The sequence below is a fragment of the Electrophorus electricus genome, chromosome 8 (genome assembly GCF_041902795.1).
Source record: "Electrophorus electricus isolate QZ-2024a chromosome 8, ASM4190279v1, whole genome shotgun sequence".
Classification (NCBI taxonomy): domain Eukaryota; kingdom Metazoa; phylum Chordata; class Actinopteri; order Gymnotiformes; family Gymnotidae; genus Electrophorus; species Electrophorus electricus.
Window position 1 is genome coordinate 5927766 of NC_137504.1, and position 21660 is coordinate 5949425.

The 21660-nt window shown below is 39.5% G+C and overlaps 3 protein-coding genes across 6 annotated transcripts; 1 reads left to right on the plus strand and 2 right to left on the minus strand.

Moving 5' to 3' along the window:
• The first annotated feature begins 58 nt into the window (after positions 1-58).
• On the plus strand, positions 59-6637 carry crkl (CRK like proto-oncogene, adaptor protein). The gene is made up of 3 exons (XM_026999367.3): positions 59-1279; positions 2259-2730; positions 4761-6637. Exons 1-3 carry the CDS (start codon positions 969-971, stop codon positions 4893-4895), a joined length of 918 nt encoding a protein of 305 aa, XP_026855168.1. The 5' UTR covers positions 59-968; the 3' UTR covers positions 4896-6637.
• Positions 6638-8263: 1626 nt separating this feature from the next.
• Positions 8264-17832, minus strand: LOC113570746 (T-box protein VegT-A-like). 4 transcript variants are annotated; one of them, XM_081720139.1, is made up of 10 exons: positions 16209-17832; positions 14398-14509; positions 14104-14260; positions 13883-13985; positions 13113-13280; positions 12850-12996; positions 12679-12749; positions 12483-12574; positions 12084-12288; positions 8264-11895 (listed from the first exon to the last, which is right to left on the minus strand). In XM_081720139.1, exons 2-10 carry the CDS (start codon positions 14411-14413, stop codon positions 11502-11504), a joined length of 1353 nt encoding a protein of 450 aa, XP_081576265.1. In that variant the 5' UTR covers positions 14414-14509; positions 16209-17832; the 3' UTR covers positions 8264-11501. The 4 variants fall into 4 exon arrangements, with proteins under 4 accessions (XP_081576265.1, XP_081576264.1, XP_081576267.1 ...); XM_081720138.1 differs by having other exon boundaries at positions 14398-14554; XM_081720141.1 differs by lacking the exon at positions 14398-14509.
• A 129-nt stretch (positions 17833-17961) lies between these two features.
• On the minus strand, positions 17962-20140 carry pgam2 (phosphoglycerate mutase 2 (muscle)). Its single transcript, XM_026999286.3, has 3 exons — positions 19614-20140; positions 19191-19371; positions 17962-18399 (listed from the first exon to the last, which is right to left on the minus strand). Exons 1-3 carry the CDS (start codon positions 20028-20030, stop codon positions 18230-18232), a joined length of 768 nt encoding a protein of 255 aa, XP_026855087.2. The 5' UTR covers positions 20031-20140; the 3' UTR covers positions 17962-18229.
• Between the last annotated feature and the right edge of the window lie 1520 nt (positions 20141-21660).

Genomic DNA, 21660 nt, shown 5'->3' on the forward strand with positions numbered 1-21660 from the left:
CCTCATCTTGAAGCAACACCCAGGGGGAGGGCGAAAGAGAGAGAGCGCGGACCCGCCCTCGAGACGCCATTTCTCCACCTTGGTAGGCAGTCGGTTGACGAGGTTTCTGAAGCCGCCTAATACTTTAGCTACACGGGAAAATAGATTTGACGAAGCAGACTGGATTTTGCTCGTCATTAGTCATCATAAAACGCGCATACGCAACGGGAGATTCTTTTAAGGTCTAAAACCGCTATACTTTCAAGTATTATCTACTTACTTGTGAATTCATTTGTGTGAAGACGTGTTGCAGACCGCCATTTTTGTTACAGCTAGCTAACGCTACTGAAGTCTGTCGGGAGTCTTGATAGCCAGCTAACTAGCTAGACCACAAGCTTTAAAACTGTTGTGTGGCTACGTGTGAAACATTTACAATGACTTATTAACGGAATCATCTGCCATGTATTATTCGGACTCGTGATGTAGACCCGTTTATTAACATTAACTATGGCGACCTTTTCTCTATCGTGAACTGACAGTGCTTCAGACAGTTAGCTAGCTGGCTAACCTGTTATATTGTTTCAGCTAGATAGCTAGCTGCTACTCCTTTTGCGGAAGAGTGAGCGGAAAGGGGAACTTTAAGGTTAATGGATATTCTCATGATTTGTGTCACTAACATTTTAACGGGTCGTTTTGCTTTTTAAATCACGTGAAATCTGCAACCGTTGGTTTGCTGGTGCAAAAAGCAGCAGTCGTAATGCAACAAAGTTAGTTTATGCCAGTCGCAGCCTGCCCGTGAAACGTCAGGTTGCGGTTCATTTGGGCTTTCGTTTTGGCATTGAATAGTTTAGTTAGCTAACCTACGTGTTTAGTTAAAAACTTTTATCCCGATTTTGCGTAGCAGGCACCTGCATTATCGTAATTTACTGTGCGATAATATAGATATAACGTTTGGATTGTAGCCCCAATCTATTTATTTCAAAACAGATATGTCGTCGGCACGGTTCGATTCATCGGACCGAAACAGCTGGTATTTCGGGTCGCTTTCGAGGCAGGAAGCGCAGAGTAGGTTACAGGGACAAAGACATGGTATGTTTTTGGTTCGGGATTCGTCAACCTGTCCCGGTGACTATGTGCTGTCAGTGTCCGAAAACTCCAAAGTCTCCCATTATATTATCAACTCTTTGCCAAGCAAGAGGTTTAAGATAGGCGACCAAGAATTTGAACATCTGCCCGCGCTTTTGGAGTTCTACAAAATACATTACCTGGATACAACTACCTTAATAGAGCCGGCCCCAAGGTAAGCATGCTACTTGTGACCAATGTAAATTCTTTCTTTAATATTCTTTAATTTTTTTCTGTTGTTTGGAAATTGAGATGAATATTTGTGTACTATTTGTCCTCTTATTATGGCCAATTATTTGTGCCCCCCCAACGCGTTTGTGCTGGTCATGCGATTACATGACACCCCATGAACTTGAGCACATTTTGGGGGGGAAAAAACGTAATTTTGTTAATTATTTAGATATTGTAAAGTCTGTTTGCAGGGACTTGATATTTACAAGTGGCATGGTTAAAGGTGGGGCTGCCCGATTTAACAAATGATTTTCGCTTGTTCGGCAGAGCATATTCATCAGTAACATTTAGACTAGTACGCACATAGCAAAGAGAAGTAATGGGTGTGATTTGCGTGTTAATTTTCATATTGCTGCTTTTACGTGTTGCAGATGCTTTGTGCAGCTCTAGTGTAAATGTAGGGACCACCTCTGTGAAATGAGAGTTGCCCTTCATTTACAAGATGTTGATTAGCAAAACTAAGTCCTGGTTAATACAATCAATGAAGCTGGTCAGTAAAATGTAGTACATGGCCATATATTGGATATGTTGCCATATACAGATTTTTAGAAATGTTTTAAAATTTTGTGTGTTGTTGGTCCTCTATTACTGTTGTTACATTTTTATATAAAGTAATTGTGGTTACATTAAGTCAGGTTAACATCAAATAACTGTTGGGCAGTGGTAGCTCAGTGGTTAAGGTAGTGCTACTTGTCTAGTAATTGGAAGGTTGCCAGTTCAATCCCCAAAACCTGCAAATTGCCACTGTTGGAGACCCTAAGCAAGGCCCTTAACCCTTAATTGTTCAAGTTATAATCTGTCATAATTGTATTTCACTTTGGATAAAAGCATCCAGCTAAATGCCGTAAATGTAAATAACTGAACTTATGACCCCATTCTTAGATGCCTTTCTGTTTTTGTAAGTATAACATGTGTCTTAACAGGTACCCCAACACAGCTCTAACCAGTGGTCCTATTCAGACAATTGGTGGGCCTGGAGATGAGAATCTGGAGTATGTGCGGACTCTTTATGACTTCACTGGCAGTGATGCAGAGGATCTTCCTTTCAAGAAGGGTGAGATCCTGATTATCCTGGACAAACCTGAGGAACAGTGGTGGAGTGCCAAGAGCAAGGAGGGCCGTGTTGGTATGATTCCTGTACCTTATGTAGAAAAGCTGGTCAGGCCGTTGCCACATGCTGGGCAGCCTGGCCACGGTGCCCGCAACTCTAACAGCTACGGCATCCCTGAGCCTGCACATGCCTATGCTCAGCCTCAGACACCATCTCCTCTGCCCCCTGGTACGCCTGGTGCAGTCATCAACCCACTGCCATCCATGCAGAATGGGCCTGTTATGGCCAGAGCCATCCAGAAGCGGGTACCCTGTGCTTATGACAAGACTGCCTTAGCACTAGAGGTAAGTCATTTATCTGGTATTCCTTACTTAATCCTTACGTACTTCTTCTTAGTTCTTAATTAGAAACTGAATCAGGCATTCATGTACGAGTTCTCAGACTACCTTCTAGAAGTGATTACTGTGTAAGAGGAAGTTAAAATGACATGAGCTTGTACGCTAATGTCTGAACATCAGTTGAAACATCAGTTGACGGTGCCATTGCACACTGTCTTTACTGCTGCTTTTTTTTTTTTTTTTCCCCAGTGCTCTGAATTAAATTATTTAAATCTTGGTTCAAATAGCTTGTCAGGAAGTTTGTAATATGGCAGGCATTGGATTTCCAGCAGCCAGAAGGTCTGATTGAACTGGTACCTTTTGTTCTTTAAAGAAAGTGTTTCAAATCAAGGTAAATAAAATTATAATAAACTATAACACTTTTGTTGCTTAGCTCTGAATTTTAATGTCACTGCACAGGGGAGAGCACTTGGTTCGTTGGCTGTCTGTTATGTGAATGCTAGCTAATTTTAATTGTTTATATTGTCATCATATTTTAAGATATATTGTGAATGCTCAGTTATTTATTTTATTTAATTTGTGGTTAATGCTTGTAAATTTCTATTTATTTATTTATTTATTTATTTATTTATTTATTTATTTATTTAATTTTCAAAAACAGCATTGGTAGACTTTTACTGTTAATAAAACTAAACATAATAATAACAGAAGACTGAGGGGTGTTTAGTGATGCCTTGCCCCAGTATAAATTTTGGGGCTAGTTGGCTAGAGTGCTGAGTGGAATTCCATTCCTTAAATCATTCAAGCTAGCAAGTTCCAGCACCCTTCCTTCTGTTTTTTACCTTTAGTTAGTATGTTTGTGTACATACTGACACGATGAAGTGAAGATTTAAGTTACTAAACCTGTCGTCATGGCTGCTGCCTGTGTTGCTCTCAGGAGTTTGTTTCTGGCTATAAAGAGCTCTCTAAATATATCAAAAATATTTTTTATGTTTTTGATAGTGATATGTGGAACATGTTACCTTGATGCAACCTTTGAGTTTTGATTGCATTCGTTTGAGGACAGCATAGTGGTACATAACGCCCACTCCCACTTAGGATCCTTGTCATGAATTTGGGAAGTATTAACTAACTGATTAAAATACTATATTGAGTAGCTTCTTGTACATGAAGACTATAATAATCTCTTTAATTTCACTTGATGAAACATGACTACATGGACACCTAAACTGCCAAGATTTCAAAGGTTGCAGGGAACCCTTGCTATATCCAACAGGATTCATGTATCCATTCTGCAGTGTAAATGATAACCCTTATCTTTGCAAATATAAGTAGTTTAGTATTGCTGAGTACATAGCTTAATGGTATTGTATTGCATAGTTTTAAAGCAACTTTAAAATTGACTTCTAATTTAAACCATTAAATGTCTGTTTTCAGCAAATTAATAGGTTAAACAAATTCATGTAAATTCAACCATGAATAGTTCGTGTTTTATATAGATGCAGCCCTTTTATAATGTTTCCTTTGAGTGTATGAAAAAGATGCAGCCTAGTGCATGTTGTGACCTAAAGCAAAAGGCTGTGAATTGGAACATCTATTTTTGGGTTTGTTTTTTTCATGAGTTATCTGCTAAACTAAGTAATGAGGGTGGAGCTATATTTTATGGGTTTTGTGTAGTATTTACACTACACACATTTTTCGAATGAGCAGTGTTTCTGGTATAGTAATGCATGAGTCTTGGTTTAAATTTACATTTGGACTGAAATTTAATTCTCATCAGGTTTGTAAGGACTGCTCATGTCTGCCTAGTCCTTTCATCTGCTCTTTCCTTTCCCAGATAATGCAGATTATTAATTTTATGCCACTGTGTTAATCCTGTAGGTGTTTATTGTTCTATAATGCTTCCATATTCCCATGGTATTATGTCTGCGAAGCTTCTATAAATTTGTAAAGGTGTCTGAGTAATGGCTAGCAGGGAAAACGCCTCCTAAATCTCTCAAATGATATTTGTCATTTCTCTTTCCCCATTTCCACAGGTGGGCGATATTGTGAAAGTGACACGTATGAACATCAGTGGCCAATGGGAAGGAGAGGTGAATGGTCGGAGAGGTTTGTTCCCCTTCACCCATGTGAAAATATTGGATTCCCAGAACCCAGACGAAAGTGAATGACCTGGTACTTGCTATGTCGGCGTACTCTCAACCTGCTGGCTTACCCATGTCTTCACCACGGGAATTGTGCTCGCCTGCTTGAGGCTCTGCCACAGCATCTCTGGAGCAAACCATTTACACGGCTTCTGACTGTTTACAGCTCCAAACTCAAACGGTTCCTAATCCTTTTCCCTGGTTACAGGCAAATCAATATTTTGTCTGCCCTAAATGTCCTTTTATTTCTATACCATTTGGCCATTTGTCCATGTGCCAAGGTGAGATGTGAATGCTGTGGCGCTCTGTGATGCCTAGTCTTTCTTGTCCCTGCCCCCCTTTCTGTTTCTTTGCCTTTTTGTCCATTTTTTTTTTATCCATTGAAATTGTTGGCTTTTGAAAGCTTTGACTATTTGCAAGCCAAACACTTATGAGAGAACAAGACAATTAAAGAACGTGAATAGAAGTTCTTTAAAGTGAGGAGCAGAAGACGATGCTTTATGTACTAAATGTGCTCTTGCCAACCCATTACCTGTGTGGCCCACCATGCATTTTCCTTTCATCTCTTTTGAAAAGCCTGACTATAGTGAGAGTATAGCCTCAAAGTAACATGGATGTGTGAAGTGAGAAGGTCTGATTGGGATGATTCAGTCCTGCAGGAATATGTTCCGCTGAATGGAGATGACCACATCAAATGTAACATCTGTGTGTGCCAGAAGCAGTCTAATTGCCTACTTCAGTGGTTCTTTTTTGTTCCCTGATAAGTAGTGTGTGTGAAACTAGTCTACAGTTGTAGCCTTTTCATTTGTTCCATAACACAGAATCTGTAAATATCAGATGTTGTGTAATTTGATGGTTGTGATGTGGAGGCTTTAACATTAGAGTGGTGAAGGGCTTAGCTGAGAGGTTTCTTGAATCTATTCACGCTAGCTTCTTGATATGGGAGTAGGTTTGGAATATTATGGCAAAACTCTACCTATCTTGGAATATTGGGACAGAATCCTCTACCTAATCTATGCTTTTCATATAAGCAGGAACAAATTGCACAAGCAATCATGACTGTAGTATATGCAACCATTTGAAGATTGTTTAATGAACACTGCTTTCTGCCTTGCCTCTCCCCAACCCATGTCAGTTTAGTATCACCTGCTTTATCAGCTGATATTGCACATCAACAGTTCTCTGCTAAAAATTGTGAGCATAACGTATGTCCTTTTGATTTGTAAGATTTTAATTTTAGGATAATATCCCTGGATTGTATTTTTTGCCAGCCACCCATTGAATCAAGCATTTACTGTGTGTTTAAAATAGAGTAATTTTCTAAGAAGGGATAAAATGCCTGCTGGTGGCCTCCATGCATGACCTTCTGACCAAGAGGTTTCTCCCCTCTTATGTCTATTGCTGCTTTGTCATCTTGTTTTCCTCCCAGCATTGAACTTATTTTTATGTACATCAGTGAAGTAAATCTCTTAAGATGTGTGTGTGTGTGTCTCTCTCTCTCTCTCTCTCTCTCTTCCCACTTCAATTTTAGGCTAACCTTTGTCAAGCCCAGTGGTAAAAATAATTTCGAACACGTTAAAATTGTTTAATACATTAACAGTATTACCATGCTATAGTTTCACATTGGTAGATATGTGGTCTTCTTGGTTCAACATGCATTTTTATTTTCTTTGCCATTTCCACATTAACATTTCCTGTGGTTAACATCCATGCTGGGAATGGCCAATGTACAGAGTGAGTAAATAAAATTTATGTTTACTTCTCTTAAATGGCTCTGTTCTGCTTTTTGTGAATGTAAATTCTAAACAGTGCCCCATTGAGTCGCAACAGAATCTCATTTGTCTGTGAGATCCATGTTATGAAAGTGCAAATTAATTCTCTTTTAATATGTTAATCTTTAAATTGCATTACTGTGAAATGGAGGCTGTTTGGAGGCAAAGGTTTGGATCTGGAACAGAAGGAGGACAGTTACTCAATCTGAATTTTTATTAGCAGCAGTTATGATGGTGGCTGTGCCCTGGAGATGGGAAGTAATTAGAGTATCTTAATGAAGTGCTAAGAAAAGAATCCTATGACCCGGTGACCTAGAGAAACTTCTCAAGGTCACAATTACCAAAAGCCCAGTATTTCAGTAAAGTTGGATCTTTTCTTCAGTCATGTGTTTGGTGTGCCATGTTGAGTTTGCACTTATTGGTGCTAAAGTAGCAAGCATATTGCAAAGAGTAGCACAATTTAGGCAATTTATTAACTGCTTCTGTTCTGATTTCCTCTCAAATGAACAAGTGTGATGTGATCAGCTATTTGGAAAGGCAGTGCAGAGGACAGTGCTGTGCTGAGTCTGCGCAGCTAATTGTGAGGGCTCACTGGAGGAGTGTTTAGGAGACGAGGCAGTGCTTGTGTTTCTAGTCTTTTGGCATGGATATCTTATGGCAGTATGCCTCAACTATTTCAGAGAACTTTGTGTAGCAACTGGTGACAGAAAAGGAATATTCATGGAAAGATATGTGGACTGCCCCCTGGAGGATTAAATTAACCAGTTTCTCTATTTTGGCAATTGGCGTGCACAAAAAGTGGAAAATGTTTAACTATTAAATGTCTTCATCTGTTGTATGTTTAATACTAAAGGTGTTCATTCAGTTTTTGTTTGATGAGCTTTTCTGAGCTAGTTAATGGAGTCAAGATTTGTACCTTGTAGGCTAAATATAGTTAGTGCTGCTTGGATGATTTGCATCAACAGGTGCAGATGAGCATGACAGCATCTGTCTGGGGCTGTGAGTGTAGCTCGTGTTTTGCAGGGTGACATGCAGTGCTGGTAAAGCTAAAAAATAATACTGATTGTGCAACTTTAAAAAAAAAAATATAGAAAAGTTTTTTTTTAGATAAATTTCATCTGTCAATGAGTCTTTGTTTAATCTCTAGCCAAATTAAATGGCATATTCTGTAATTGGAAAATTATTTTTTTTTAATGTTTTTTTTAAGTTAAACTTTTCAAAGATGTTTAAACAGTCAGGGGTTTACTCGAGAATCAGGTCAATTCTGAACATTCTCTGTACAATTCTAGAGAGAGACAAATGATAGATGATCTGAGTTTTATTGCACAACAGTAAACGGTGCTGTCCTTGTGTTTGTTTTTCACAATGGTTTCACACTTAGGCCATAAGCATGCGTCGCGGCCCTTTCAGAAGCTCTGAGGGTGTGTAGCATGTTGCAAAACCCACTGAGCATGGTTACCCGGTTGATATTGGTTTGAGTTATAGTCTGTGATGGAAATTGTTTACAGCAGATTGATATAATCCATAATCACACAGTTTATGCAGAAAATACATCAATGTCTGTGTATATCCAGCCATATTTTTTCCTTCTCTTAAAAAGTATTAAGCACACTGTACAGTATTGCACTGTAAACTTGGTGTATTGCTGGCTACTATTTATTTATTACTGTCACAGTAATATATACCGTAGTAACAGTAAAATAACAAATGTGACTTTAGCTAATTGGACTAATGGTTCCTTTTTTTTAGTCTTAACCAAGCCTCCATCATATAGATGACAAATAAATCAATAAAAGTTTGTCTGCCAGTGTAGCCTGTGGCTGCCTGACCTGTTGTGAATTGTTCTTCCTCATAATGTGCTTTGGGATGGCTGTAGCACAATTCTGTTCACCAACAAATATGCATTCTTAGAATGTTCAGAGCTTTGAGTGAGTTTAGGTTATGAAAACTGCCCTTTGCTTTTATATTTCTTTGCTGTCTATGATGCTTCTATACTTAATTTGTATAGACATTGTGGCAGCCAAGGCCAGCTAACACTCTCACTTGCTACTTTTGTGCTCCAGAAAGAGGGAAAAGTTGATCCAATATTTAAGATGTTTTCATTAGTTTTGGTCATCTGAACCTGTCACATAGTACTGTAGCAAAGTACTATTCGAGTAGAATTTTAATTGGAACATCCAAATCTGTTGCATACTCTGAATGAAACCAAGCACGGACAACACATAGCTGCATTATTACCAGTAGTACAGAATGTGCATAATTTGTTAATTTCGTATAATCCCAGTTAAAATGTGCTAAATCACTTACAATAAATATTATAAAAACATATGTCTATTTTTTTGGTACCAACTGGATGAAAGAAATGCATACAGCGGAAATAATTTAATGGTGCCATGTTGGGCTTGCACTTAATGGTGCTAAAGTAGGAATGTAGCACAATTTTGGCAATTTACTACCTGCTTATGTGCTCATTTGACCTCAAATGAACAAGTCTGAAATGGTGATCAACTAGTTGGAAAAGCAGAGGACAGTGCTGTGCTGAGCCTCTGTTGTGAGGGCTCATTGGAGGTGTGTTTGGAAGTCGAGGCAGTTCTTCTGTTTCTAGTCTTGGGCTAAATTTCTTTGGCTTTGTTTGATTATTGTGTTCGAGCTCTTTCAAAATCTATATGCCCCATTTGTGAGCCTTTTGTGATTAAACATTTACACTAACATATGTTACTGCTGCCTGCTGTGGAAACAAGGCCATGGTGTGATAGCATGACTCTCACTTGCTCACTGTGGGATCTGGGGCACAGCAGTGCTTTGGCTCATCCTCCAGAGAGCTCACTCATCTCTGCTTGTCTCTTCTAACACCTATCCTCAGAATGCCGTAGTCACTGTCTTCACAAATTAGGGAGCTACGGTAAGAATTAGGTTAAGATATGCACACTCAGCCCTTGTTTTACTAAGCACTGCTCCTGAAAGTATAAATTCATTGTTTGCTAACTCCACATGATTAAAATGAACTGTTTCAGAGGAATGTGAAAAAAAAGTGAAATTTGTTTCCTGTCAAGGATTTCAGCCTGCCACACCTGCATCAGTGCCCATGGTGCCCAGGAAAAAGTATATAAAGTATTTAAACTTATTTGTATATAAGCATATAAATCTCCAGGTAAGTTATCTTTTCAAAATAGGGTACTTGGAGTTAAGTATTTCATCAATTCATATATGGGTTTGAGCTGGCCTGCATAAAAAACATTGCAGTTACCTGCTCTTTATGCCCCAATTCTGTTGTGGTATGGTGCAATGTAGGCTGTTCACAATAAATTAAAAGAGAAGAAAAAAGTTTACCAATGGTAGTCAAGCAGTTGAACCAAGGGCTGAAAACCTACCGCCATATTAAAATTTTCTGAATATGCATTATATAATGTTCATTCAACATAAACACAATGAAAATGAAGTAAAAGGTAATGATGAATATCACTTATGTGGTTTAGCTATATTGTTTGGATAAAAAAAATGCATAGAGAATAATTTTAGAATAATTTTTTTAGAATTTTAGAATATAATTTTAGAATATTTATTAAATAAATGCATTTTTTATTTTTTGTTGCTTACCTTGGTTGAAAAGACAGGTAGTTTGCAAGAGGAAGAAATTTAGCGCTGTTGCTATTCTGCCCTTGACGTGGGCATTCTACTAAAATTAGTGCACATGCATGCTGCAAAGATTGCCATGGTGTCAGCTATGAATCTACACACTTCCTTTGCAATTGATATCTGTATCTGTAATGTGTCTACTATAAGAAAAAAATGGAACCAAAGTGGTATTCATTGGTGTTTACCCCAGGAAAAAACACTGCTTTCGTAAGTAAATGTTGCTGCCTATCTAAAAACACCTTGTTCTGTATGGCTACTATTTGAATGGCCTTTAAAAGGAGTAACACTAGTTACTACTATGTTCCACATACCTTTTCTGTCAGTGACCTTGATTATTTAAACATTTGTTCAACAGGAATATAATGTGTTTATTAAATAAGTTTAGCTAACATCACATTTTAGATGCTGTTCATTCAGAAATCCAGATAATGACAGTAAACACTTTCTTGCAACTGTATTTTTATACATAAATGTAAAAGTTCATTCAAAGACAAAATGCCTTATCATGCACTTGATGCTTTGGGATATTACATAAAGGATCAGCTATCCTTTCAGCTTTGTGGGTGGCTCCTGTAGGGCTGATCAAATGTCTGCTTAAATTATGACCAGTAGACAGACTCATTCAGGCAAATCTATAGTAAAACAGGTCTCAGCTTCAACTAACAATTACCCACCAAACACAGGGTCATAACTGTGTCTCTTATTTAGGATCTAACATGAAGCTCCTAATTGCCACAACTGAGAAGGCAATGAAGGCTTTTCATTCATCCTTACCCTTACTCTACATTGCCTTCTTGTAATTTATACATGTGTACGACTCTTTGAGGAGGATAGTGACATATTATAATGTTATTCCAATGTATTCCAATATTTCTCCATTTTCACTATGACTTTATTTCATTTAAATTTTGTTCTGTTAAATCAGCTCATTTTAAATAATGGTTATAGACACACACTTCTCTTTGCAAAGTTTGCCATTGTCTCTTCAAACCTGTTCTTCATATTGTCATAGAGTGATTGAGTTGTTAGTTTTTTGTCAGACATGAGCATAAAAATAAAATAAAATTCAAGCCTCTCTTCCTAATGCTATCCTTAAAGACTTCCAAAACACACAAAAAAAATTAATGCTGCAACAGCATAGACTTGAAGAGGAAGGAATTTTTCTTTTTCCTCTCTTGTTGCTCTCACCAATTGCTTGCAGCTTGTCTTTTTGCTCCACTTCTGCTCAGCAGGAGTAAGAAAAGAGGGAGTACTGACTCCACTCTGCCACACTGCCATGGTTATATCCAGATGAATGCAGGTGGTGTGGATGTGGATGAGGGTAGGCAGGGCTTGAGTACTGCCCTGGTAGAGCTTCGCTCCAGAAGCCTAATGTCTGATCCGTGGTATAATGGCCACTCAGAGGATGACTGCTAAGACCTGGTCTGCCTTTTGAACCTGCAGGAATACTGTAGGCAATGGCACCGCACTGTGGGGAGCTCGGGCTCATGAATGGCAGAGTTCTGAATATCTCTGGCTCAGGAACAGTAGCCATGTCAGTGGACCCAGTTTCAAAACCATTGTGATCAACTTGATCATCTACAGTGGAAGGTGAAGCCATCCTCGTGAATTCATGATTACTGCATGGAGAACATAAATATGAAGAGAAATGAGGTAAGAAACAAATGAAAATAGGTTTGATATTATTGTCAGAAGACCCACAATGGTTTAGGCATTAACGTTTCTTTTTAATTTTAATGTCGATTCTTCATTAAGTAATGTATTTATTGCATACAAAGTTGCAAAGTTGCATTGCATACAATAGTACCTTTGGGGTTGGTAGCTAGTCTGGCCAGGTACCAGCTGCTCTGAGTTGCGGTATTCCATTGTTTCCTCACTGTGCAGACTTTGAACTGGATCCTGCTCCCCCTCCCAGGGAGACATGTGCTCATCCTGGGCCATCAGGACTTCTTTGTTGAATAGCAGGCCTTCTGATTCCTCTCTCTGAGGGTCATATGGGAGCCTAGGCAAATCTGTGTGTGAAAAAGATGCAAGATTGCTACATATTAAAATAATACTGTTTTACTCATAGCGCATGCTGATTGTCTCAGAAAAGGCTTTTAATTTACATGCACTGTTTAAAGAAAATGTCTTTTAGTTTAGATTACAGTTCAAATAACTTGCAGGTACTTTTAATATTTCCATATAGATGATGTCAGATAAATACTTGAAAAATATCTTGATTCTGGCTCCTTCACAGAGGACTTCAATTTCTTTGCTGCACTCCCATCACATATTTGACTTTTCTGAGCTCTGTGCCTGCAAGAGAGCAAAATATATTTTACATATTTTTCCATTTTAACCTGAAGCATTCTCTGCCTTAAACTCATGTACAGCATGCCAGATACAGCCTTTCATCTCACCTTTTGCCATGGGTTCCCTCCTCTCTGAAGCCCTTTGCAAATGGGTTATGGTCTATCTTCAGCTTTGTAATCTATGGGACAGAAATGAGCATCAGTTAATAAAAATGTTCAATAACAACAAAAAATCAACAACATAAAATAAATTTGCATCTGTTTACCATGGGACCTGACCTTGCTGTTCTGATAGACTGTGACAGCGGTAAAGGTGGTTTCAGGGAATGTGAATGTCTGGAAAACACTCCATCGTATGCAGTACAGATGCTCTGCCTGCACCACATGGAATCGAGGTTGGTAACGATGCATAGAGTGCAGAATGATCTAGAAAGGATGAATTATAATCAAAAACAAATATTTATTGAATATGAAATTCACTAGATCAAGGAGCCAACTAATCCTGGGGATTCCATTAATGGATTTATATGGCCTTATCTTACATGGCCTTTCTGGTCCAGTGGGTTGTTGGTGAGCTTCAGCTTCAGGAAGGAGATGGATTGTTTCATCCAGTGACTGCCTGAAGCAGGAGAGTCTGGATGGACGTATGTCCTGTAGGGAGGCTGCAGCTCTGCTTTCCCTGCCACTTTCCAACACTCCTCATTATTCCACTGCAAGTCAAGAAACACTCATATTTGAAAATGTTGGTATCTATTGGCTCAAATGATACCAAAGAAAATGGTTAATCTTAATTACTGAGTTTTTTGATATAAAATGTGATTCATTCTGATGCATTTCCAATATGACTATTATAATAGATATACTTTTTTCTTCCTTTTTTGCTAGGTACTTTCTGAGTGGCTAATCAAGAGTGAGTGTTACAGATAGATGGCCAAAATTCTTCTTTGATGGAAGGATCACCTTATGTAAAGTAAGCTGATTGCCCCATATAGACTGCAGACGTGGAGAGTCATTGGGCTAGATTAGACTCCTAGCTGAGGGAAGCAAAACAGGAAGTAATAACAGCCTTTGATATTCATTGTCTGCAGTGATTGGCACGCCACAGGAGGAGCACTGTCTGTACTTGAGAATAGATTTTATAGTTTTCATTTTCTAAAGTTCCTGTTTAATTACTTTAGATAATTTTACTTTTTCCAATACCTTACTAATTTCAGAATGAGTAAGTTGTAACTATGTGTGCACAAATCAGCAGGTATTCAGAGGTATCTGAATACTGATCTTGTAATTAAACTTTCACTGCATTTTTGCTTACCTTGTACCTATAACTGTCCATTTGCACCATGTCCACCATGATGACATACTTTGCATAGGGCACTAGTCCAGACACACTGATATTGCAGTATGGAAACATCCTCCTAGTTTGCATGGAGAAATATCATGAACAATCTGACCATAGTGAAGGAACTCTCTACAAACAACAAAAAGACAAAATGTAATCAAATTGTTTTGTTGGTTAGCAAATGAGCTGATTACCTGCCAGATTTGGTGATTACCATTTCTGTCCCGATCTCATGAAAGGATTTCCAGAGCTCGGAGTATTCCAGGTTCATTCGTATGTTTCCCTGATGATAAGCATCAGCTGCATGAGCCATGGAGGGTGATGGAGATACTGTAGATGGATTTCTCAGATCTCAATCATTCAGAAGACCAAAAAAGAATAGATATTATCTAACCAGTTTAGTGCAGTAATAGCTCTGCAAATCACATCTAGACTGTGTATCTGTATCCATTATGAAAAGTTGATCCATATTCCAGAAAGGTACTCACCTGTAATTTGTTGCATTATTCAGCTTCTGTTAATTCCACCCGTCAGTGGGAGTTGATATTTATGAATATTAAATATGTGGTAATATTAGTCCATGGACCAGTGAACCGAGACCTCGAAATGTGTAGGAGATGTGAGGAGTTACAGAAATTTGGTTATCTAAAAGCAATGACAAAGGCCAAAGGCTTGGCTCAGCCTTGAGTATAAAGACATTTGTTGAGTGGGCGGGGCCTGTGGCTAACATGGGTAGGGTCTGTTTGGCAAAAGTGAGAGGGAGTTTAAGGGGGCCTATTAGCAGACTTTGAAGTGCTGTATTAGCAATGGGGGTCAATGTCTGCAGTTGTTTAGGGGCAGAGCAAGAGGTGAGTGGGGGAGTCAAAGAAATCTAACCAGATATCTAACAGGAAGTCTCACAGAACTATATTATGCCACTTGAAGTAGAGCTGGGACATGCACACACTTGATGAGCCACTTGCTGAGTATTTTTTTTAAATCAGAGACATCAAAAAGACATAATCTGAACATTGTAATATTTTGTAAATATGTAAGATGGGAGATTTTCAAAAAATGTTCCTTAAATTTAATCAGTGTTCTGTTTTGAAAAGCTGAATGATCCTTGGCACCTTGTGTTCACCAGTGGTCACAACTACAGGATATATTCCTTCAAGCTGTAAGCCACCTTTTCCTGTTGTTGGCTCAAAATATATAAGGTTGTTTGTCTTTTCTTCTCTTCATGACTTCTTCCCATATTAGTGGCACCTCTCATGTAATGCATGCATGTAAGCAATGCAGTGTCTATAGTTGAGCTTCCCACCCCCTACAGACAGACACGGTTGTGTATTAGCCACCGTCTACCCTTGACAATGGGATGATGGGCCACCTAATCCTGTCGAGCATGCAACCATGGTGGAAGAACGCTCTTATTGGCCTGGTACTTAGCAGCCTGTTAGTGCCCAAGGACCAGAGGGAGGAGTAGAGCTATCTACATTTAACTTTGGCTCCTCTCTTGTGAGCACACTGTGGACCAAGAGTTTTCTGTCTCTGGCCCATACAGATGCTAAGTGGTCAGATGGTAGAGCCGTGATGGCTCATTAACACACATTTAGAAGGTCCTCTCATCCTTTTCGCCAACCATCAGAGTCAAAATCAGCTCTGCCAGTCTGATCCATTCCTTTAAATATGCTCCTCTTCCTTTTAAGGGTAATTTCTCTTAAAATCATACCCAGAATCTTCTCAGGTTTGCTCTTATGCATCCATCATGCTATACTTTTGCAGATGCTACCCTTTTGGATGTGTTGTGTGTGTGTGTGTGTGTGTGTGTGTGTGTGTGTGTGTGTGTGTGTGTGTGTGTGTGTGTGTGTGTGTGAGTGTTATTTGAGGCAATCTCGCATTAGCACTTTTTAAATACAAGAGATATGTTACGTTCAATGAATCTACAACATAAACCTCTTTCTAGAACATGTACACAAGGAAGAATGCATACACATATACACACACACACACACACACACACACAAATAAATAAATAAAAAACAATAATATGTACATATAAATGTAGAGATATTCAAAATTGTAGTGACATACACAAGGTTTCCATAAAAACAGGACATTTCAGACAGTTGAGGAAGGACCACTGTCAGAAATATCCTGATATCCTGTTTCTCTGGAAGCCTTACAGTACAGCACATATATATACAACAGCAAATGTCTCTAAGTGCATGCTCTCTGTCAGGATGCCCTCAGTGTGGGCTATTTGCCTCAAATGGTTCTATTTATTGGTTCTGATTTACAACACACCAAATGCTGACATTACCTTTGTGAAGTTGCCTGCTACCTTTCTCAACATGCGTTGGGGGACATTTGAATATCCCAGCAGACCCCTGATCCTGGGAGCAGCGTGTTGAGGCATTTCAGCGCTGCTAAATTCAACCTCAGCAAGAGCTCTGGAATTCATTCTGCACCTGAGGGCGTGAATCCTGCCCCCACCCTCAGCATGCATCATGCATTCTACCATCTCCTAACATGCTCACACTCGTCTTTCCTGGCTTGAGTCTTTTAGTTGGTCACAGACCATTTATCCAAACAATTCATGCAAGTGAAATGCTGCTTTGCAAAGACTTCTTCTTCTTCTTCTTCTTCTTCTTCTTCTTCTTCTTCTTCTTCTTCTTCTTCTTCTTCTTCTTCTTCTTCTTCAATTGAGATTGACATTCAAGCAGAAGAAGAAGAAATCTTTGAAAAGCAGCATGGCCAAATGGTCTGTGACCAACTAAAAGACTTAACCCAGCAAAGACGAGGGCGGGGATGATGTGACATGGTAACGGTGCATAAGCATGTCTGAGTAATAAAAGTAAATAAGTGTGACAGATGCCTTCTGGGGGAGGGCAGGGGCAAAAAGATGTACACTGAAAAAAATCCTTTATGTTTTAGAATACTTCCTATGGCATGTGCTTGTCAAAGAAACAGCATCCTCTATTGGTCATCAGCCAAACAGCAGTCCATCACTGAATATTATGATTAGCGTACCTTTTTTTTATAAGTGTTGAGTTCACAAGCTACTGTTAAGTACTATTAGATAAGGAAATTAAAAAGTCCATAAAAAAGAAATATTTGTTTGTATTTGACCATACAGCATGCCTTGAAGATGGTCCAGAAAGTGATGGTTTCATTTAAACAGCAGATGGCAGTGCTGGGTTAAATAAAAGGCTTCATTTTTATGGTCCCAATGAAGTGTCTTTATGGCGTCAAGCACTGCTAACAGGTGTGTCTATGTGTGGCATTTATTGATGAGCATTCAGTCAGGCAAAGAAAGTTGTTAGCTTGTTCACTTACCGGTTCTTTTACAATCCTCATAGTCAATAGAAGCAAGACAATGAAGAGAAAATAACTTTCCCTTTTTGAGCTTAGAGTTGCATAATAAAAATCTAGAAGTAGCAGATAGTTGAAGGCATCGCAGATTTAAAAAAAAAATTCTTATTTTTGGGAATTGATGCATTAATAGCTGTAAATGGATCAATACCTTCATTTGTTATGTGCGCCTGTCGTAAACAAAGTGTAGAGAGAGCTCTAAGTGAGTCTTTCTGCATAATGAATAAGACCCTAAAGTTATCCTGTGGTTCTGGTAATGTCCAGTGAGAGTGTTTGGTTCTAACTTTGTCCTTTGTCCAATCACAAACACTTCACAGACAGGCAGACAGACAGATACACACACACACACACACACACACACACACACACACACACACACACACCTATCCTTTTTTTCTTTTAGCCACACGAGAGCCTCAGCTGATGCTAATCGCAGTGCTGGCATATTGCCCAGCTGATTTTGGGCCACTCTGATTGGGTCCAGTCTGAAAGGAGGCTGGTGGAGATCACAGGGAGCTGCTGAGGAGACACTGCAGCACAGCAGCATGGGACAGCAGCCAGACTGAACCCAGCAACCTTCCCACAGTGCCCTCTGTCTCAGCTTACACTGCACTGCACTGCTCTGCTGAAATTGCCCATTTCATGCTGGGAGGAGACAGAAAGGGAGGGGGAATGACTTAAGCAGAAAATGAAAAACGATGTACACAAAATGGCTGTGAGTTTTATTTGCTGTGTCAGAGTGGCTGCACCCCAACACAAGGGATTTATGAATCAGCAGTGGGCTGTGCTTCAGGATGTAATGTAAACATGCGGTTGGAGAAAGGGGAGCAGGTAGGCCCATTCTTCCTGTGACACTGAAAAGATCTGATTCTGTGATGAGTCATTAGTGGGCCCATGATGGAATGAACTGGGAGGACAGAGAGTGTTTCAGCATCGGGAAGGTTTTAGTCTTGGTGTCTCTTGCTGGTCTCACTTCTTCACCTTGCCCTGAGCAGCCACGGCCTCCATGGCCTTACGCACCGTCTCCTCATCCCCGAGGAACTGCATGGGCTTCACAGGCTTCAGGTCCTTGTCCAGCTCATAGACGATGGGGATACCAGTGGGCAGGTTCAGCTCCATGATAGCTGCATCTGACATGTCTGAAGAGACAGACAGGAACTTACATTAATAAATAGAAGAGCTGTAAATCAATGCAGTATTTATAGTGCGCTCAGCTAAATTGCAATGAATATTATGCGATGCCTAAATCTTGGCAGATAACAACTAGCCGAACAGATTTTTCTCCAATATGTGTTGACTTTAAGAACACAAAAACAAAAGCCTCAATGTTGAATTAGCACCTCCTGTGTTTATAAGACCAGCTGGACTCATAAAACACAGTATATCCTAATTGCGCAGTATTTTATAGAACGCCCTACTATAAAGTGGAGATATAGGCTCTGTGCCCTGTATATTTTCAGTCTTCCACTTTACTCCCCATGTGTATAGATAAAGTTTCTGACTGTGAGGTTTTAAGGTGGCCCTGATCTTTCCTTGACCTCTAGGCTCATTACTTCCTCAAGCTTGGGAAAATTGGCTGCCAGAGAATGCAGGACCTTTCTGCAGAAAGGTCGTGACTGTAACAGGAATCTTTTCCTCTGTGTGCAAGAGGGGACTATATTTAGACACAGGGTTATTTGGGAATGTTAAACGCTCATGGTCAGATTTACAATAAACTATTTGTTGGAGAGTGCAATATGACCAGTCAGTGTGCACTTAACTATGAGACCAAAAAAGTTATTTTATGTAAGCTTTGTATTTTTTCAACTTATTGAGATGTTCACTCAGAGATTCAGAAGAATGATTTCTTGTCCATTTTCTGCAGGCCCAAACTGAACTGGTGTAACAACTAATTAAGACTAATTTCAAGAGCATTTTAAGCAGAACTCACTGTCTAAGTGCTTCACAATGCCACGCAGGCTGTTGCCATGGGCAGCAATGAGGACATTCTTGCCAGCTTTGATTTCAGGTACGATAACGTCATTCCAGAAGGGCAGTGCACGTGCGATGGTGTCCTTCAAGCTCTCACAAATGGGCAGCTCACCCTCCTTTAGACCTTTATAGCGCCTTGACTGGTGAAAGAGGAAACAACAACCTGATCACTACCTGCTTAGCACACGTGACACATCTGGGCTTTGTGGGATCAGTAATGAATAGCACAGCAAGAACTCCAAAGACTTTTATACTTTCTGAAAACTAGTGAAAAAATTGTAATATCATGCAATAGACCAAGAACACTGAGCTGGATGCTTCAAGGTCATATCTTTTCTAAGAGGAAGGATGTTTTTAAAAGCAGAGGGCCCGAGTCTCCCACCTCACTGATGATCTTGTGGTAGGGATGGTCCTTGTCCATGGGCGGAGGGGGGATGTCGAAGGAGCGTCTCCAGATTTTCACCTGCTCCTCTCCGTGCTTGGCTGCTGTCTCTGCTTTGTTCAGGCCTGTCAGGCCTCCATAGTGACGCTCGTTCAAGCGCCAGGACCGCACCACGGGCAGCCACATCTGGTCCGTTATCTCCATGATGGTCCAGAGAGTTTTGACAGCACGCTTCAACACGGAGGTGTAGCACACGTCAAACTTCATGGTGGCCTCTTTGATGGCCTGGGCACCGCGCTTGGCCTCCTCCATACCCTTCTCGCTGAGGTCAGCATCAAACCAGCCACAGAAGCGGTTCTCCTGGTTCCACGTGCTCTCGCCGTGGCGTACGATGACCAGACGATAAACAGCAGTCATGTTAAGTGTGCTTTGATTCTTCTAATGAGGTATCCTTGATCACATACACGAGGCACAGTCCTCTGCGCTGTTGTTCACACACACTGTGACAGATAATGAGTACTAAGAGCATAAGCTGCCCTCTTTTTATAGCACACTGGAATGAGAACTACATGGATTCCAGAGGTCACTTGTTTTGAACCAATCAAAATAGCTCATATCAAGATAGACAGCTAAGCTCAGCCAATTAGTCTGGATATGCACTGTAAGGGCAGAGGTTACTAATAGATTTAAAATAGCAACATGACTTTTAAGCTGAGAGCCATGAAAGAAAAGTACAAATATCACAGAACAAACTATTTTTTGAGGATACTTTTGTTTGTGGTGACTAAGAGAAACACTAGCTGGTGTTTTATCACAAAACCACACCATGTCTGTCATATGTTGTGAAGTCAAGAAAGAGGATGATGCCTGATATTCAAAATCAGTCACGAGATCCCCTACTCCTCATGCGTTAGCCTCTGTGAATGACATGAGTCATCAATATAGAGCTCAGCACAATTTCACTGAAGGCGACGGTACAGAGCTGTTGGACAATCCTCCTAGAAAACAGACACTGCAAATATATCAATGCAAAGTTCTGGGTCAGATCTAATAATAAAATGTTGGAAAGGAAAAAAGCTTTAAGAAAAGCAATCCTCTCTGAAATTCATGGCATATAAAAACTGCTTTGCAGAAGAAGGCTTATAGTTATGAATGAATTGCTCTTATTCCACTGCATAAGTCCAAGGCAAATCTATAAAAGAAGAGATAGGTACACAGAAGCCTATAACATACTATACTTACTGCAGATATCACTTTAATGCTTTTGAGGAAACTTCTGAACCTCAAAAGACAAAGCCCACCTATGTTATGTTAATACAATTCCTAAGCTCTTAACACTTGTCAGATTTGGTGCAGTCAGTGATGCATTACCTCACAGTGCTCACAAACTGGCCAAGATATTGGACAATGAATTAAATATTATTAGCACAGTTTCCTTTCAGATCCTGACTATTCTGTAAAATCAGTACAAGAATCATAGCTAACCAGTCAGGATATATGGCAATAAGGAATGTTCTAAACATAGTATGTGAGGAGATAAGATGGGTCTTTTCCTGTCTGTGAAGTGGTATGTACTTGTGATATATGTTTCCTTTTATAAGCTCTAAACACATAAAGTGTTCCACATTACTGTAAGAATCAAACAAACATTGATTAGCATACAGGTAAAGGGATACACAAACCCCTTTGAAGTGCTCCCTAAGTTTAATTTTTGATTGTCGGATGGACTACTCAGAAGTACCAGTAGAGGGTGTAATGAAAATAGAATAGTATCTTCCCATCCCAAGCTGCACCAACAGAGGCTTGCATACATTTTAGGCTGTGAGCACATAATCTTTGCTTAAGGTAAAGTAAAACCAGCTTTTAATAATAAACTGCCTTAAAAATCAACAAATTACTTCTGAGAAGATTTGACAGTATAGTGAAGAGCACAGTCATGTCATGACACCATTTTGTCACAAAGATTAAACGAACCAAATTTTCTAAATCCCTTGGATTGAATGAGAATCGTATAATTTTTCTGAAATCTTTGCTTTATGATCTGAGC

Bases quoted from the DNA above. Each gene is read 5' to 3' on its own strand.
- crkl (XM_026999367.3), top strand. From the start codon at position 969: ATGTCGTCGGCACGGTTCGATTCATCGGACCGAAACAGCTGGTATTTC. The intron at 1,280-2,258 runs GTAAGCATGCTA...GTGTCTTAACAG, and splicing joins TTAATAGAGCCGGCCCCAAG to GTACCCCAACACAGCTCTAA. The intron at 2,731-4,760 runs GTAAGTCATTTA...CCATTTCCACAG, and splicing joins AGACTGCCTTAGCACTAGAG to GTGGGCGATATTGTGAAAGT.
- LOC113570746 (XM_081720139.1), bottom strand. The intron at 13,281-13,882 runs GTAAGCAAAAAT...CTTGACTTGCAG, and splicing joins TGGACAGTTATAGGTACAAG to TGGAATAATGAGGAGTGTTG. The intron at 12,750-12,849 runs GTCAGGTCCCAT...TCTGTCCCATAG, and splicing joins CAGTCTATCAGAACAGCAAG to ATTACAAAGCTGAAGATAGA.
- pgam2 (XM_026999286.3), bottom strand. From the start codon at position 20,030: ATGACTGCTGTTTATCGTCTGGTCATCGTACGCCACGGCGAGAGCACG. The intron at 19,372-19,613 runs GTGGGAGACTCG...CTCTTTCACCAG, and splicing joins ACCACAAGATCATCAGTGAG to TCAAGGCGCTATAAAGGTCT. The intron at 18,400-19,190 runs GTGAGTTCTGCT...CTGTCTCTTCAG, and splicing joins CATTGTGAAGCACTTAGACA to ACATGTCAGATGCAGCTATC.